At 45.9% G+C, this 16,249-nt stretch overlaps 1 protein-coding gene across 4 annotated transcripts in view; it reads right to left on the bottom strand.

Moving 5' to 3' along the window:
- The window catches only part of RNF220 (ring finger protein 220), a 218,107-nt gene extending 202,580 nt beyond the window's left edge, over positions 1 to 15,527 (bottom strand). The window contains exons 1-2 of one of the 4 annotated variants that reach the window (XM_085067768.1): positions 15,402 to 15,527; positions 10,447 to 11,187 (exon numbers count right to left, since the gene is read on the bottom strand). In XM_085067768.1, coding sequence (XP_084923894.1) covers positions 10,447 to 11,071 — 625 coding nt within the window. In that variant the 5' untranslated portion in view covers positions 11,072 to 11,187; positions 15,402 to 15,527. The remainder of the gene's footprint in view (positions 1 to 10,446; positions 11,188 to 15,401) is intronic. The other 3 variants (XM_085067770.1, XM_085067769.1, XM_085067771.1) reach the window with 3 other exon arrangements.
- Between the last annotated feature and the right edge of the window lie 722 nt (positions 15,528 to 16,249).

The following is a 16,249-nucleotide window of genomic DNA, read 5'->3' on the forward strand; positions in this document are numbered from 1 at the left end:
GTGTCCTTCATCTCCTATACCCCCCACCACTCAAGCTAGAAATGAGCAACACAAGAATTGGTATGTGACGAGTTGATGACATATTTCCTGAGACGCAGAAAAATGTGGGTCCTGCACCCACATGTCACCCAAATGTCAGTGAGCCACCTGAGTACATAGCAGAGAGACTATCAGCAAGTGGTGTCTAACTGCTTTCTCCTCCCAGGATCTGCAAAATCCATCACACCACCCGGGGTTTTTCTTTTCTTCTTTGCCCAGGTGCAGCTAACAACCCAGACACAACTGGCAACATCTGGGAGAACACACACACAGATGTTTTTCATTGACACCATAACCTTCCTCACCCTTCACCAGCACGTGCCCATGCCCCAGGGTGGGTGCCCAGGTGGGAGATACACACTGGGTCCTCACAGTGTTCCTGAAGAGATGACCAAAGATGAAGCTTTTTTTTTTAGTTTAAGGTTCTTTCTTCCTTGAGATATGCTATAAACCTGGGGCCTGATCTGGACCACACCATACACAGCTTCCCCCCACTCCTACACTCACTACATCTCTCTTACATGCAAGTGAGGCCAATGCAAGTTCTCTCTGCCCAGCTCTGTCTTGCTCTAATACAATCCTCCCCTGTTTCCACAGTTAACGCATTGTTTTCATTTTAAGAGGGGAAAATAATGAGATGGTGGGAACATTACTTCTGGCTAATGGAGACAGAGATCTGCAGACTTTCATGGCTTACTTTTTCCAGTATATCCTAGTTCTGATCCAAATATCATCATACTTATTTCAGTCCTGGACTGAATGTGGGACTGGACACAACTCATTGGCCAAATTAAGACAAAAATAACTTGTAGCATTTTTCTACTTCACACTCTCTCAAACACCTCCTGCTGACTTTAAATTTCTGGTCTGCTGACGCCCTGCTTCTCGCAATACTGAATGTCCCAGTGCCTTCAACACAGCTTCCCTGAACACGTCAGCCCCAAATCTCGAGTGGAGGCAGGCTGCCCATCACTTCCCCTCTTCCACAATCAGAACAGCTCTTTGAGAGCAACACTTTCATGTATGAACCCAAATATGTAGAAAGGAAGGAGCAGCACAGACAGCAGCAACCAGTCCCCAGGAGCAGAGCTGGCAGGAGCAGCACCAGCTGTCCTGTACCGGCAGTGTGCTGAGCAAAGTGCAAATCTGAGGGCAAAAAAGCAGGGTTGTAAGAGTTTGGCTGCCCATTCTCCCCTTCTCTTGTCTAAGGGCACCTCCTGATGTATGAATCCACTCCGGCTGGCAACTTTTTGATTGTAACCATTAAGTTCCTCTGCTCCTGCTCAGCACAGGGTTATCCAGGTCACTGATTGCTCCTTCATCTCCCCAGCAAAAAAAAAAAAAAAGCCAGTGGTCAAGCTGCCTCCTCAGGGAGGCTGAAGACAAGTGGTCAGGAGGTAAAAGCTGTCACCCTGGCTAAGGACTTTGCTAGAGGCTTATCTCTCACCTATAGTCCTGGAAATATGAAGTGAGGCTGGTTTGCAATCAGAAGAATAGACAAGGGAAGGGACCTTCCGGAGCCCCCTTGATGGTACTGCAGAGTTTGGATCCCTCTGACCTGCACTGATACCCAATTCCCAGGATTCCCACCCATCCACAGCCATCAGGATCTCATGAGGTTCCCCACACCGCAAACAGCGACAAGGAGACAAGGTTCCCTCTAGCCTGCATGGGCCAAAGGTTGGGCTGGGTGCGGGGCAGCTCTGCTGCAGCACAGCCAGGCCACCCTGATAAGGCTTTCACTCACCCAGTCAGAGGTGCAGCACCTAGGCTGCCATTCACCCTCCTCTCTCACACACAAACACCCTTGCATCACCTCCTGAACAACATGGGGGCTCAAATGCAGCCTCCGATAGGGAATTTTGTGGCACACACTTCCAAACAGGACTGACTCCTAAAGAAATCTTCAATATTGAAAGCCAGGTTGGAGAACAAGGCAGAGTTGTGATCCGGTACCAGGTCTCTCCCCGTCCCTGTACAAGTGCCAAAGCAGGCTCTCTGCAATGAGGGATGATTATCCTATGCCTCCTGATAGCGAGGGATGCTACAGGACAGACAATTTCACATTCTAAATGGCTTTGCAAGTTGTTTCCTAAAGCACAGGGAAACAATATAAAAATCATATGAAAAGGTCGAGTCCTTTTTAATTAAAAATACCTTAATTTAAATCAAAAAACCAAAAATCCCAATAGAAAGAAATGGGTCCTTCAGGGCAGTGCCCCTTTTAATTGCCGCTCTGTTTACAAAACGAATTGCATTTGGGGAAGCTGTCACAGGGACCCTTCACCCCAGTTGCTTGTCCCAGTGCTTTCTGATTTAGTTTTCATACAAGTGCCAGCAAACATTCACCTGCCTCCCTAAGAAAAAGCCTGTGCTCAGGGAGCCAGCTGTGCCAGCCAGCCCAGCAGCTGGATGTGTCCTGCCAGCCTCATCCTCTCCACGACTGTGGCACTGCACATCCAGAAGGCCCAGGTAAGGCTGAAGGATTGCACCTGTGAAAAGCTCTTGCGCAAAAGCTCTTGGGTACTTCTAAATTAAAAACTTAATGTGGTTACTCTGGTGAGAGACAGTTCTTAAGAATCAGTGCTGCTGCGGGATACCAAGGACAGAGTTTCCAGCTCTTTCTTTGAGGGGTATCCAGAGACACTTGATGCCTTCCTTTTCCCACTTCAGAGCAGCCCAGAATTCACAGGAAAAAGCACAAAACACCTTCCTGCTCTGCAGTTCAGTGAGAAAGCTGTTTTCAGCCTCAAGTTAGCAAAAAAGGAAGGTTTTAAAGTAATACTGATTAGAAACTATGTCCCAAGTGATGAAAAATTTGATGGAAGTATCCCACACCTGAGCTCCACAAGCAGTTTTGCTGTCAAGACTCCCTCCCATGCTATCTGCATTTAAGACAATAAATCTCTCCTTGCCTTGCTCCTCCCCAACATTGTTTTTCCCCCTCTTCTGTTGCTCAGGGCACTGCTGCAATTCAAGATGCCAGCAAATGGTCAAAGGAGAGGAGAAAGTGACAGCTAAGAACTCCCAGCTTATCGCAACCACCCCCATGTTTTTAAAAGACAGAACAAAGAAGAAGTGGATAGACACAGTACCAAACCCAGCATTACTTCTTCAGCCAGAGCTTTTGCTGATTTGAGGGCTGGGTCCCAGAAAAGGGCTGCCTATCTGGCCAGCAAATACCCAATACCCAACCAAAAACAGGAAAATAATTCAGTTGTAAAAAAAACTGAATTCAGGGTGATGAATTTGTCCCAAATGTCTGTCCTGTGTGAGTTTCTATACTCAGGCCAACAAAACCAAGCAGGCAAACAGCGATGTTGTGTGAAGGGGGAGAAAGACATATATACACCTTACATGTGTAGGTCTACAAAAATGCACATGCCCTTTTTCAGAGGATGTTGTATAGGAATCTGACTGTATATTAAATTTCCCAAATAGAAATCCATTATTTCCGAAGAATTTGAATTGCTCTGGATAGCTGAAAAATGTCCTTAAAAGTCCTCAAATATGTTATTCCAGCCTGAAGAAGAGAGATGAAACATTCACAGGCTATCAAGCATGTTGACATGACAGAAGACCACCAGTGACATGAACCACAGGATAAAAATTGTCACAATTTGCTATCAGTGGCTGCTTTTCTTGGAATATGGTATTAAAAGGAAACAACTTTGTTCCCACTATGAATTTGCATTAGAAATCCATAATAAAAATAAAGCTTAATATTATACAAATGGGTGCAGTTCTCTATAGTGCTCCTGATGCAGATTAAGGTTAGACAGATTTTAGATGACAGTTATTTACCTCAGTCTAACACCATGTATGCACAAAAAGAATTTATTTTATAGCTGTAGATATTAGCCAGAAAAAAGAGATGAGAGGAAATCTTACAGTCTTACGTAAAATATAATTATGTCTGTTTTCTACTCCTTGGAAGGCAAACAAAGAGAAAAAAATGAATCTGCTGCTAGCATTTAATGGGACTTGTCTAAATGATATCAAACAAATAACAACCAGCAGTGATTCACAAACAACTTCACTTCTGTTTTTTTCATTGGGGAATTCCAGAAACATTAAGACCTTGCTACCTTGAACACTTTCACTCCTACAGAGCAGGATGAGGCCCATGCCTGAGTATGTCTCTTTCCTTCAAGACCTTCAAAATATCAAAGAAAGAAAAATAAATCACAGGGGCACTAATGCTTACTCTTTCCCTCCTGAAATGCTCGCCTTCCCCCCTGCTTCTCCCAATTTCTTACGCAATCACCACCAATCAACCAGGAAACTGTTGTTAACTCTTGAATTTTGCAAGTTAGCAAGTAAAATAATAAAACAGTGTTTTAACTGTCAGAGATCCTGGCTCGCAAAGTGCACTTTGGTCATTTCCTTTAATAACTGTAGTTTAGTAGTAATGATTTATAATAGTTCATAATATTCTACTAACTGTACTATATTAATAATACTAATACTTTGCCCTTGCCTAGCGTCTTCTGTCAGAAGATATCAAAGCGGCACACTCCGCCGTGAGGGAGGTATCACTGCTCCCCCGTTAGGGATCGGGAAACCGTGACTCCAAGCCATGCCCGAGGTCAGGATTCCCGATCCCCAGCGCCGCACGGCAGCCGCCAAGTCTGCCTGCACTTCTCTTGCCGCAATCCTCCGACAGCAGTCGAGTCTGATCGATGGGGCTGAAGATTTAATGTGATTCATTCCTTCTCGAAAAGCAAGGTTTGGCCAGTGGTTTGGGGGCCGTGGTTTTGATGGGAATTACCGAACAAGGTGGAGGGTTTTCCCTGCAGTTGCACAGTAAGTACCCTCCTGCCAGCATCCAGGCACACAGGGCGAAAGAGGAGCGATAAATATTTACTGAGTCCATGCCCATCTCTCCAGCTGGAGATGGCTAAATGTAACATTTCAGTGTTGCTCAGCAGTCCGAGGACAGTGGTTACAAGCCCTGACACCAGCGCCCGGAGAGTCCAAGAAGGAAGAGAGAGGGCACAAGGCATCTCTGGCATGGCAGAGATGACATGAAGGCTGGCCGGATGGCAGCGGCTGCACGGGGAAACATTTCGGAGCAGAAAACAGCCCCAGCCCTCCCCCGCAAACGATCAATTAAAAGCCATCCTTCTGCCGAGAGCGGGCGAGGACAGCAAATGCAGGCTGCGAGGAGCAGCGCCCGGCCGGGCTCTGCATGACAATTGATGGGAAGGGGAGGCCGGGGGAGGCAGCCCTATCCCTCCTCTCACCATGGTGATTAGGTATTCCGAGTGCGCCAGATAGTCCCAAATAACAGAAAGAGAAATATAAACTGGAGACCGGCAGATCCAAGGGAGGCCAGATGGCCCCGCAGCCGGCAGGGGCTGCTCCCATCCAGCCCTTCCCCACTTTTAACTGTTCAAACATTTCTTTATCCCAACAAGACAATTAAGCCGAACAGCATGGAAAGGAGTCTCGGCAACAGTTTGCAGAGGGAGAGGGAACGTTGTTGCCAGAAAAGCAGGAAAAGGAGGCGATTGCTGTGTGCTCCAAGACCTCCCTCCATGCAGCACGCTTTGCTCCACAAGGATGGTGTGGTTTTGGTGGAGTAACAGGGATGGATGCATGGCCAGCAACCCTGCTACTGCCCATCTACCTGCCCAGCCCTTCCAAAATTCCACTGTTGCTTCTTCACTCCTACATCATGCAAGGTACTGCACAATGGAAAGAAACATTCCACTCAATTTATTTCATTATTTTACAAGCAGAGTTAAGCTTGCAATTTCCCATGGTCATGGCTGATTATCACTAGCAACAAAGCATTGTTTCGTGTTAGACCCCAAATTTTACCAGTTTTGGAAGTGGTGCATCCCAGTGGGAAGAGCTGTGAGCAGTGGATGTGTGGACCTGTGCCTTCCCCCTCCAATCCATTGTTCTACCACAAAAAAACAACCCTTCTTTCCCCCAGCACATGTACATAGGCACACAGAGCTCTCCACATAGGTCATAACACAAATCCCAATACACGCGTCTGAGCGGATGGGTGACTGCACACACAGCCCTGGATCTGATTTCCAAAGCACCACGTTATTCAGGAATTCATGCTGTGGTCATCATAGCCCTGATGTCCATCACCTGAAGTGCAATTTACATTTGATCAATAACAAACCAGTTGTGTCAAAAGGAAAACTAACTCCATCCTAGAGATGTTCTTTAAAACCCCAAAGTGGAAGACAGAGCTCACAAATACATCACACAACTTCTGCAGAAAAGAAACCAGTTGCAGCACAAACTGTGTCCAGACAACCAAGGTGAAATATGATTATAAAAAATAATAATCATCAAAATAATAGAATCACTCCTGCTACTCAGCAGACCCAAGGGATGAGCAAGGATCCCAGCCCTGCAATTCAACTTTCATCCCCTGGGCACAGCAGAAGCTGGGCAAGAGCCACCAACCGGAGCAGGGAAACTGAGCCAGACTCTGGCCAGAGGATGAAAACTGAATCAGTGGCCAGGATGTAAAGGATCACATTCACACCTTGGCCTGTGCTCCACAAGAGATGGAGGGCAAGCAGCAGACAGTAATGGGAAACCATCTTCTGTGGTCCCACGGAGGCAGAGGGCATGGCCAGCCCCACAGGGATGGCAGAGGTCTCAGCTCTGACAAGGTCCAGCTCTTTGCCAGGAGGTCCTGGCTTTGGCACCGACCTCTGCCTGTCACTTTGTGGGAAAGCAATGCCACGGGAATTGGGTACAGAAGGACACTGAGACAGATTATATTAGAAGTAAAAAAAAAAACCAGGAATCTTTCTTTTTTCCCCTGATTTTAAAATAGAGCTATAGATCTATTTTGCAGAAAGGAACATGGCATTTATTTCCACTCCTTCTAGGAATCTCAATTATTGTATGCTTATTAAAGGAAACCCATAAAATGTGTCTTCCAGTGCCTTTAACACATGCTTTACAAGAAGCTCCTAAACTCTAACAAATGGCATTATTTTTCTCTGTAAGCACCTAAGAGAATGGGCTCATCCAGTACATAGTATGTCTGTTTATCCCTGGAAAGGCTCCACTTTTCCACATGCTTCCTCAGTCTGGATGTCCTGAATACTCACATTTTACAGCAAGAGACAACTTACCTAAATGCAGACATCTCAGCCCAATTTGCTGATTAACAAAGAGTAGAGTCTCACCCAAATGCGCCCCAAAGATACTGTTCCTTTGTGGGATGCGAGGTATGGGTCCAAGAAACATCATGCTTTAAAAGTAAGAAAAGGTTCACGCAAAAAGCTGAGCAACCTCTACTGCACAAATGCATCTCTCATGGGGCCAGGTGCTAATCTGGAACACACCAGCACAAACCCCAACTAATTTTACTGAATGCTACAGATTTCTTCCACTGGTGAAAAGAAGCTGAGACTTTCCTCCCATGATGCAGAGGACTAAACATGCACCTTCCAAACAGTCCTTGATGTGAAAATGTCTTGCTTTGATCCTTGTTTTGTTGCAAAGTCTTCCAAGCAAAAACCTCTTTTACAGGCAAATTAAAACTCAGTGATTAAATTTTATTTTTTAAAAAAAGGGGAAGGGTGGAAGTTTCTTAGAAAATCACCATTTAAGCTATGAGCTAAAACAAATATTTTAATAATATAATCAAAAAAGGCTCCTGTGCAGCAAAACAGAAGACTACGCTTGGCAATCCCAGTAATTCAGCTTCCATGTAACACATACGCTTTCAGAAATCTGAAAAATGCACCAGAACAGTGAAGCTCGGCAAACCTGAAAAGCACCTGTTAGACATGGGAAGGTGTTGCCGATCTACGAAAATTTTACAATTTTTGCTTGCAGTTGTAGAAAAACCTAATTACATTTTTACCTTGAAGCTACAGCCACCTACCTGCTCCCTAAGGAGCAGAAGTAGGCAGTTTTACAAAGCATTATGTAAAACAGTTAAACAAGGAATCCACAAAACTTCTCAGAGACAACAAACCCCTCAGAGCACACATTTCTACAGAAACTCCAAAAATATACATGCAAATGTTAATGCAAAAGAAGATCACCATTCTATCTGCAAACTGTGATCTCTTGAATTCTTCACTGCGGAAGTTTCTCTTTGCTGATGGTCAACATCAAAGACCATCAGGATCCTCTAAAAGCTTCACCATTCACTCTCAGCCTCCAGCAAACACACCCATACGTGTGTATGCACACACCAAATAAACTCGCCGTCTTAATGGAGTGAAGTTTCCATGGTGCAGTATCTATATGTGATGGGAATATGATACAGAGCCAACAAACATATTTAGTGTGTATCGTCCTGGTAGTTACAGAAGAATCTTAATGTCGATGAAGTATCAGGGATGTTGCATTGCTCAGCTCTACCATGCAGAAAACCATCTTAAAGAAATTTAATACGGTAACAAAAATAATACAACAAAACACTTTCCACTTCTGCCCAAGTTTTCCAAGCTGCCTGCAAAGTTTTTATTCTGCTTCCTTTCCCTGGAAAGTTCCCTGCCACGGCACTGGCCGCCGGTGTCAAACTGCCTGCGTCTGTGCAAAGCCTCGTCTGATCCCAGAAGGAGCGGACCTGCGTTCGGCACACACTCATGGCACGGCGATGGATGTGGATGCGTCTGTCTGTCCGCAGCTGTGCTCCATGTGGTCTAATTCATTTAACAGATTTACTTCTTTAAATGGGTTATCTGACAGGATTTTACCAGCGAGATCCATAGCAGCTGATGCGCTCTAAATTCATTTAGCCAGCGGACCCTCTCCTTCGCCGCTATCTCCCAGAGTACTCTTTCGAGCAAGCTTCATTTTCACAGCCAGGTTATATTGATAAGGGAAAGAGCATCAACAAAGATGTCTCTAAGCCTTGCCATCTCACCTGCCTCCCCCATGGATAATTATATTACCAGCTTACAAACATCCACATGCACTCCCACCTACAGCCACTTCCCCTACGGACCCAAAAGGAGAGAGAAGAGATGCTGAACAATGAAAGGAGCTTACGGCGCAAAATGTAGCACAGTCGGGGTGGATCAGAAGGAGAGGGGGGAGAGACGCAAGAGATCACACTGGTACTGCAAGAAATACATGGCTCCTGCCTTCAGTGGGAATCGTCCTACCCGGCAAACGCCGGCATAAAAGACACACTTGCAGCATATTTCAAAACCAAAGAGCGATAGATTTAAAAGGCAGGTTGATTTTATGATGACTTTTATTGAAAAGGTACGCTGGGTTTAGGCAGATGCCTTTTAGCGTCAGTAAGTTAGCACAGTGCCTAATTCAAGGAGACAGCCTGAGGAAGCAGCGCCGACAGGGGAGAGAGAGCCACAATGTCTCTATTACTCTCCTTGGTATCATAAAGGGGAGAAGAAAAATCACATCTGAAAGGGAGAGGAAGCAACGGTGCAGCAGGTTTTTGTGTAAAAAAAAAAAGTAATAATAGTAACAACAACAATAATAAAATTGTTTTCTGTGAATAAAATTCAGCAGAACAAAGGAGCCCATGTGAAAAGCAAACCACTCACTCCTTGATTACACATCTGGGCTTACAGGAAAACTCTAATCATAAGTTAGTGCTCTTCCTTGGGGTACCACACTCTGCTGCCCCCAGACCACTCCCCATCGAGGGTCACCTCCCAGCTCTGCAAGCCTGGAAGCCTGCCCTTCATGAAGGGCAGCTCTGCCCCTCTGTGTAGGCAACACCACAAGGGACAAGATGATGGGCTAACAGGGAGTTACAGTCATGAAGAAGTGGACTAGGCTCCTTCAGTCCGATCACTGGCCTGCAAAAGGGCACATCACCTTTCAACAGGCACCAAAACGGGGGAAACAGTCAGAGAAAGGACATGATGCAACAGCTTATTGAACTGTTTGAACAGTTTTGGTTTGTCTTAAAGAGGGAGCTTAGTTGCCAAAAATATTCTTAAATTAACCAGAGGAAAAGCTACTTTTGTCCTAACCTGAGGCATGAATCCTGACGGTCGGTAATGCATTCACTCTAAGAACAGTGTGCATGAAGAAAAGGTCAGAAAGAAACACCTGAAGAAGCAGGGGGTACATGCTTACTGCAAGCTTTGGGAAAGTTCCTGGCTACACATTCCAGCTGCATCCCTGTTTACACACATACATGTACCAGCACCTATAGCCTCACACTGGTGCATGGACAGCTTTCTGCATAGTCAACATCGCCTCTCCAGCTGTGTACTGGAAAGCAAGTTTTCTTAAGAGCACCTCACCTTAAAATCTGTTAATGTCCTTTTGGAAGAACAAGGCAATATTGCATGGCTGAGCTCAGCAGGCAGGAAAGGCTGTTTTCCCTCTGCCTCCAGCAAGTCTCACAGCACAGTAGGACAATCACCTGTTGAGTATCTCAACAACTCACAATTAAAGAATCACGAAGTCAACAGAGGTACTTACATCTGTCACTTCGGTCTTCGGGACTGGATGAGGTCTCACGGTCAGAAATGAGGCCAGAAACAGCAAAGATCTTCTTCCCTGTATCATCAACTTTGAGGGAGCCAGGGGAGCTGGAGGGGAGCTGGGTGCCAAACTCATACTCCTTCCCATCAGTGTCCGAGAAGCGCAGATGGGGTGAGTCAGTGTCATGGCAGTTTTTCAGGCGCTTGGCCGGTGTAAAGGCTGACTGGTAGCTCTCCCGGTCTTCAGTAGATGCAAAGGGGCGGAAAGCCCCGACACCGCTGTGGTTCAACATACTGATCGGGGTGCAGTCCAGGTTGGGGGGTGCAAACTGGGGGTGGAGGTGAAGCAAGGAGGGAGGAAAGTCACGGTTTGCAAACGCTCCCGGCACCCCGCCTTGGCGGTGATACATGGAGGCAAAAGTATATGAGCCATTGGTAAAGGGAATGTGCACGTCCTTATCGGCTGACACAGGGACCCCAAAAGGCCTCGGCTGCTGGCAGGGAATGGAAGCATCACGGCTGGCTTCAGCAGTGGAGGCGAGAACCATCAGTGCTGGGGAGGCCAGTGGGTTGGGGAGATAGGGTGAATTCTCCATCTTGAACGCTGCCCGGTGTAAGTCCATCGGAGTCTCTTTCCTCAGCAGGATCACAAGCAGAACGATCTTCCCTGGAAGGAAAGCAAAGCGATGCCTAGGAATGGAGCGGGGAAAATTACTGGAGCATCCTCACCCTTCGAACACTGCAAGGAAACAGAAAGGGAAAGAAAACACAACCAATTAGGTTTCTGCACTCATTTCTCTGGGATGCTCCAGCAGCAGGGTGGCCACATGTGTTACAAGCCACCGGCCGGAGATGCGCCACTGTTCTCATTCAAGAAAATCAATAGACAACTTCACACACTAGTGGAGTCAGCCCTGGCCCTCCAGGTTAAAGGGTATCATCCAGTGCAGATGAATGAAAGGCAAACCAAACATAATAACATGCAGATTTAATAATGCACTAATAAAAATGTTCAGTCTAAAATTAACACAGTAGCTCCAAATTATAATTAGAATTTTATATGGCAAGTGGCACGCATATATAACCGCAATAAACTTAAGAAAGCCCCCACATACACACACACCGCTATTTGCTTGGGGGCTGTGGGTGTAGAACCAAAATAAAAATATCCATTGTGCATAGTTACCCAAATCAGCCAGCACACATGGTTATACTGTACACGATGCTTGAGATGTACATAACTGACATGCATTTTCTCTCGCTCTCACAGTACATATGGGTAGATGTGTACTTGCACACACAGTACCTGACACCATCATACATATGTATACACACCATTGGAATGTAGGAATGTGGCTGTGTCCGGGTGCGTGTAACACACAAACACCCATGCCTGCACACACGGTCCCTGTGAGCCAAAGGAGAAGAGACTTCCCCAGTAAAATGCCTGGCGTCTCTGACAATATTTAAAATCATAATGGGTGCTTCTGCCATCTGATCTCTGCAAGCGTCTGCCTTTCGGGTCGGGGACAAGAGAGGATGGATCAGTAATTTTAGTTCCTAATGCACTCACTCTTAAGTAGATTTGCAAACTGCCCTGGATGTGCCATTAACATTTAGAGGAAAATGTTAACAAAATTTCTGCCTTGAATCTTGCTGAGCCTCCTAGTTGGCTGCAGCCACCCACCCAGCCACAACCCCCTCCCAGGGTGAAAGACGGGAAAATCCTTCTTTCTGTATCTCCCCCACTTCGCAGTGCCTTTTTGTGTTGTTATTTTCTCCCCCAATCAATCTCATGCCTTTTCTTTTAAGCTTCCGCCGCCTGCCATTCAGGCCCCACAACCCAGCTTAAAATACAAGGACTATAACTTTGAAACAATGTACTAGCCGCTGGAGCTCAAAGGGCCAGAAAAATCATATAATAATAAAAAGCTGTTACAAATTGTGCCTCTTAAATCCAGAGGGTCAAACATCTCAAATAAAACTTAGTGAAAGAGTGTCTCCCTAATGGAGTGCCTTTTGTACTCCATGAATGAGGGAGCCTAGGTTAACAAAGTGTATGAAATCCAGTCTGGGGCTTTAATGCAGTTCAGTGATAGCATTTCCTCTCTCCCATCCTGTATCCAGCCACTCCACTGACTGTTATGAATTGTGAAGATGAGTGGACATCATCTCTCTGCTTCCTCATTTGGCACCCATCCTTACAGACATCATTGCTAAATTACCAGATTATGTATCTCTCATTAACGGATTTGCTCTCTTCCAAATTTTATATAACCTTCTCGTTGAGTTCTTGCCACAGAGAGCGAGGGGGAGAGGAAGAGTGAGGGATGCCAAGGGCATCCTGGTCAGCACTGCAGTCCTGGGTACACTTGCTCTGCTGCTTCACATGAGCCTGATCAAAAACTGGGGGTCAAAAAACTGCAGCCACTGGCAAATTTAGAGTTGTTGGGGGCTTATATAACCATGTAAATATAAATATATATATACACACATACACACACACAATTATATATCCAAAGATATGCATGCAAATAAACCACTGTTCTCAGAAATAAATGATCATTAACGTGGAAGCAAAACTGAGCAATCACAGAAAAACACAGATTTCCAGGGAAAAAAAAAAGGCAACCACCTCTGCCTGCTTTTCTATTTTTACTTGTGCTTTCACACCATTACGTTAAATGTATTTCATAAATTAGTAATCTGGCCGCAACACTTGACACTCCTGTAGGATACTGTGAATCACTATGGCCGTTTATTCGTTTGCAAACTTCATTACACCGGGAATAAATCAACACATTACAATATCTCAGCCAGCCAAATTTAATTTTTTTCAGCTCCCACTTCCTTTTTCGTTCTCTCTTGCTCCCTTCTCGCCCAGCACCTCCCCACCCCCCAGCAACACGGACAGATTAGGCTGCGGCGGACCAGTCATTATGAAAATCTATCGTTAATACACTCCCAATGTCAAAATGTCATAGGTTTAAATACAGAACCCAAAAATAAGAAAACTAACTGACCTTCTTAATTAAAAAAATATGGATTGCAGGGTAATCAGCTGGAAGGAACATTTGGGTGCAGGGAAGGCAGTGGGCACAGGTGGAGTGAGGAGCTGCTACTTTTCTGCCTCTATGCTGATTTTTTTTAATTTAGCACCTCGCGCAAATCCAGATTAAAATAACTCCAGCTATTGATCTGAGCAGTGGAATTGACATTAATTTTAGTTCACTTCTCACTTTGCAAAGGGATCAATAGGAAGTAATAACAGCTGACATCCCCGCTGAAAGGAGGAGAAAAGACGGGCTAGAGACAGAAATCGAAAAGCAACCAAATAAATCAGCAGCTACTTTTCCACGGCATCAGACAAACTCCAAACAGATTGCAAAAAGTCTTTGTTGAATTAACTAAACAAGGAGTAGAGGGAGGGGGGTGGAGATCAATCTAGGAAGCTACATAAACTGTCTACCAAGTATGAAGGTTAGACGGACAAACAGAAAACTAACTCTGATTTTTTATTATTATGTTTTTCATGGCTACCTATATGCATAGTTATTGGCTTTTAAAGCTACCCTGTTTAAGGTGCACACAAATTACCTGTGTAATTGTGTATGTTCCTAATAACAAGGACAAACACGCCACAACCAAGGCAAATTGAATCAAGAACCTTCAGCTCTGAACCATAAAAAAAAAAAATCTCTCACCAAGGAACAAGTAGCAATCAGTTCTCTCTGGCTCAGTTTTGAATCCTCTGCTTACAAAGGTTGTAGCACTGTGCTGCATTAGTTAAGAGGAAAGTCTGATGAAAGTAGAAGCCATGACAGAGCTGCATTTATCAGGCATCACAAACACCCACCAAGTGGAGAAAACAGCAGTGACTACTGGTTATAAGTGTAAAACTCACTTGCTAATCAGCCTGCAAAGAAACGCGCTAATATGCAAGCACATGCACGCCCCATACATAGCCACCAGATCTGCAAATCTTTTACTAAATGTTGCTCAGAGTTCCTATTACTAAATCACCTCTCTGCTATCGATTAAAATAAATAAAACACACCACTCTGGTTTCTACAACAGGTTGCATTTTTGTGGTCTCTCAACCATTTCCAAATGCCAGAGATTAAAGTAATGGGGCAAATTAACGTCTTTCTCCCGCCAGAAAAAAGTTTTCTTGGGGAAAAAAAAAATTAATTAACAAGCTATTGGGTAGCAAAAAAGATTAAAACATTAGGAAATCCAGGAAAATTGATGATGCATGTAAATTAGGAAATACCCAGGAAAAAAAAAATCACAATATCCATTTACATTAAAAAGTTTTTTCCCCATAAATGTCAAGTAGGAATTTAGAAATATGCTCTGCGCAGAAAAGCCAAAGATTATAAAACAAAATAATGCCAGCTGTTTGGGGATTTAAGTGCTCAAATGGATTATATATTTGAACCAAACTGGATTTCCTTATAATAAATAAAACAAATGCAAGCTCGAAAGCCAACAAAGGAGAGCTCTCATCACTGGATTAAGATACAAAGGAAAAACAGTTAATTTTTTTTTTTCCAACGCGTGAAATATGCCAACTGCAGCCGCACACCCGGACAGCTGCTGTGGAAACCGGTTTAAGGGGGAAAGGGAAAAAATGAGGAGCGCGGTGAGCGGAGGAGGCGGCGGCAGGGCCGGGCGGAGTGACCCCGGTCCCGCTGCCGGCCCTGGACTGCGCCTCACTGCTGTTTGGTTATAAACTTCTTCTTCAAAAAATTAAAGAAAATAAAATTTAAAACATTTTTATTTTATTTAGGGGAAAAAAAAACCCCAAAAAACAAAAAACCAAACGCGGGGAAAAGCCCCCGGGCCTGGAGGGCGCTCCCGCGGCGGCGGCTGCCGGAGGGAGGAAGCGCCGGGGGCTTGGGAAGGAGGAAAACAGAGAGAGAAGGGAAAAAACCCCAACCCACAGCCTACCGATGGGTTTGCTGTCGCTTCGCCCCCGGCCCGCATTGCCGGCCCCGCTCCCGACTTGGCGAAATCCAAACGAAAATCGCGGGCGGCGTCGCTGCGGGGAAGCCCGGCGGGCAGCGGGCGCGCCCGGCCCCTCACGGCCCCTCACGGCCCCTCCGGCAGCAGCCGCCCCCCGCGGGCGGCCAACCGGGCTGCCACCCGCCCGCCGCCCCCTCTCCCGCCCGGTTTTTCTCTCCCGCCCGAGGAGAGCGTTCAATAAACACAAATAAAATAAAATCCGTCGGGGGTGAGCCCCGGGCTGGAGCCTACCGACACCGCCAAGCCCCGCCGCTCCGCGCTGCCCGCCGGCGCATTAAACAGGTGTTTGGCGGGGCTGAGGGCCCGGCCCGGCCCGGCCCGGCTTGGCTTGGCTTGGCTTGGCCCGCTCCGATCCGGCCCGGGCCGGCTCGGCTAGCTCCCGCCCGGCTCCGCACGTCCCGCCGGGAAGCGGCGATCGGGACGCAGCCGGAGCCGCTCCTCTCCTGCCGCCTCGGGAATTTTTCCCTCCCGGGGAGGGCAGCGGGAGGGGGCACCGCCAGCCCGGTCCGTACAGCCCGTTAAGTCGCCTTTCCACCCCTCCACTTTTTCTGCCTCTTTAAAACCCGAGTTACAAAGATCATCAAACGCGAAGATGCCCAGAGTTGTTTGGATTTATTGCAACAATCACTTACCATACACATTTCCTGTGTGGAAGGATAAGCATTCAATACAACTCTTTAAGTAGACAGTTCCTAATGATTTCATTGTGGTCAACCAGATGGTTTTTATGTATTTAGATCTGAAGGTGAAGAATTATTTTCCATGCTTCCAAC

Source organism: Lichenostomus cassidix, chromosome 8 (genome assembly GCF_008360975.1).
Source record: "Lichenostomus cassidix isolate B80296 chromosome 8, HeHo_3.0, whole genome shotgun sequence".
Classification (NCBI taxonomy): domain Eukaryota; kingdom Metazoa; phylum Chordata; class Aves; order Passeriformes; family Meliphagidae; genus Lichenostomus; species Lichenostomus cassidix.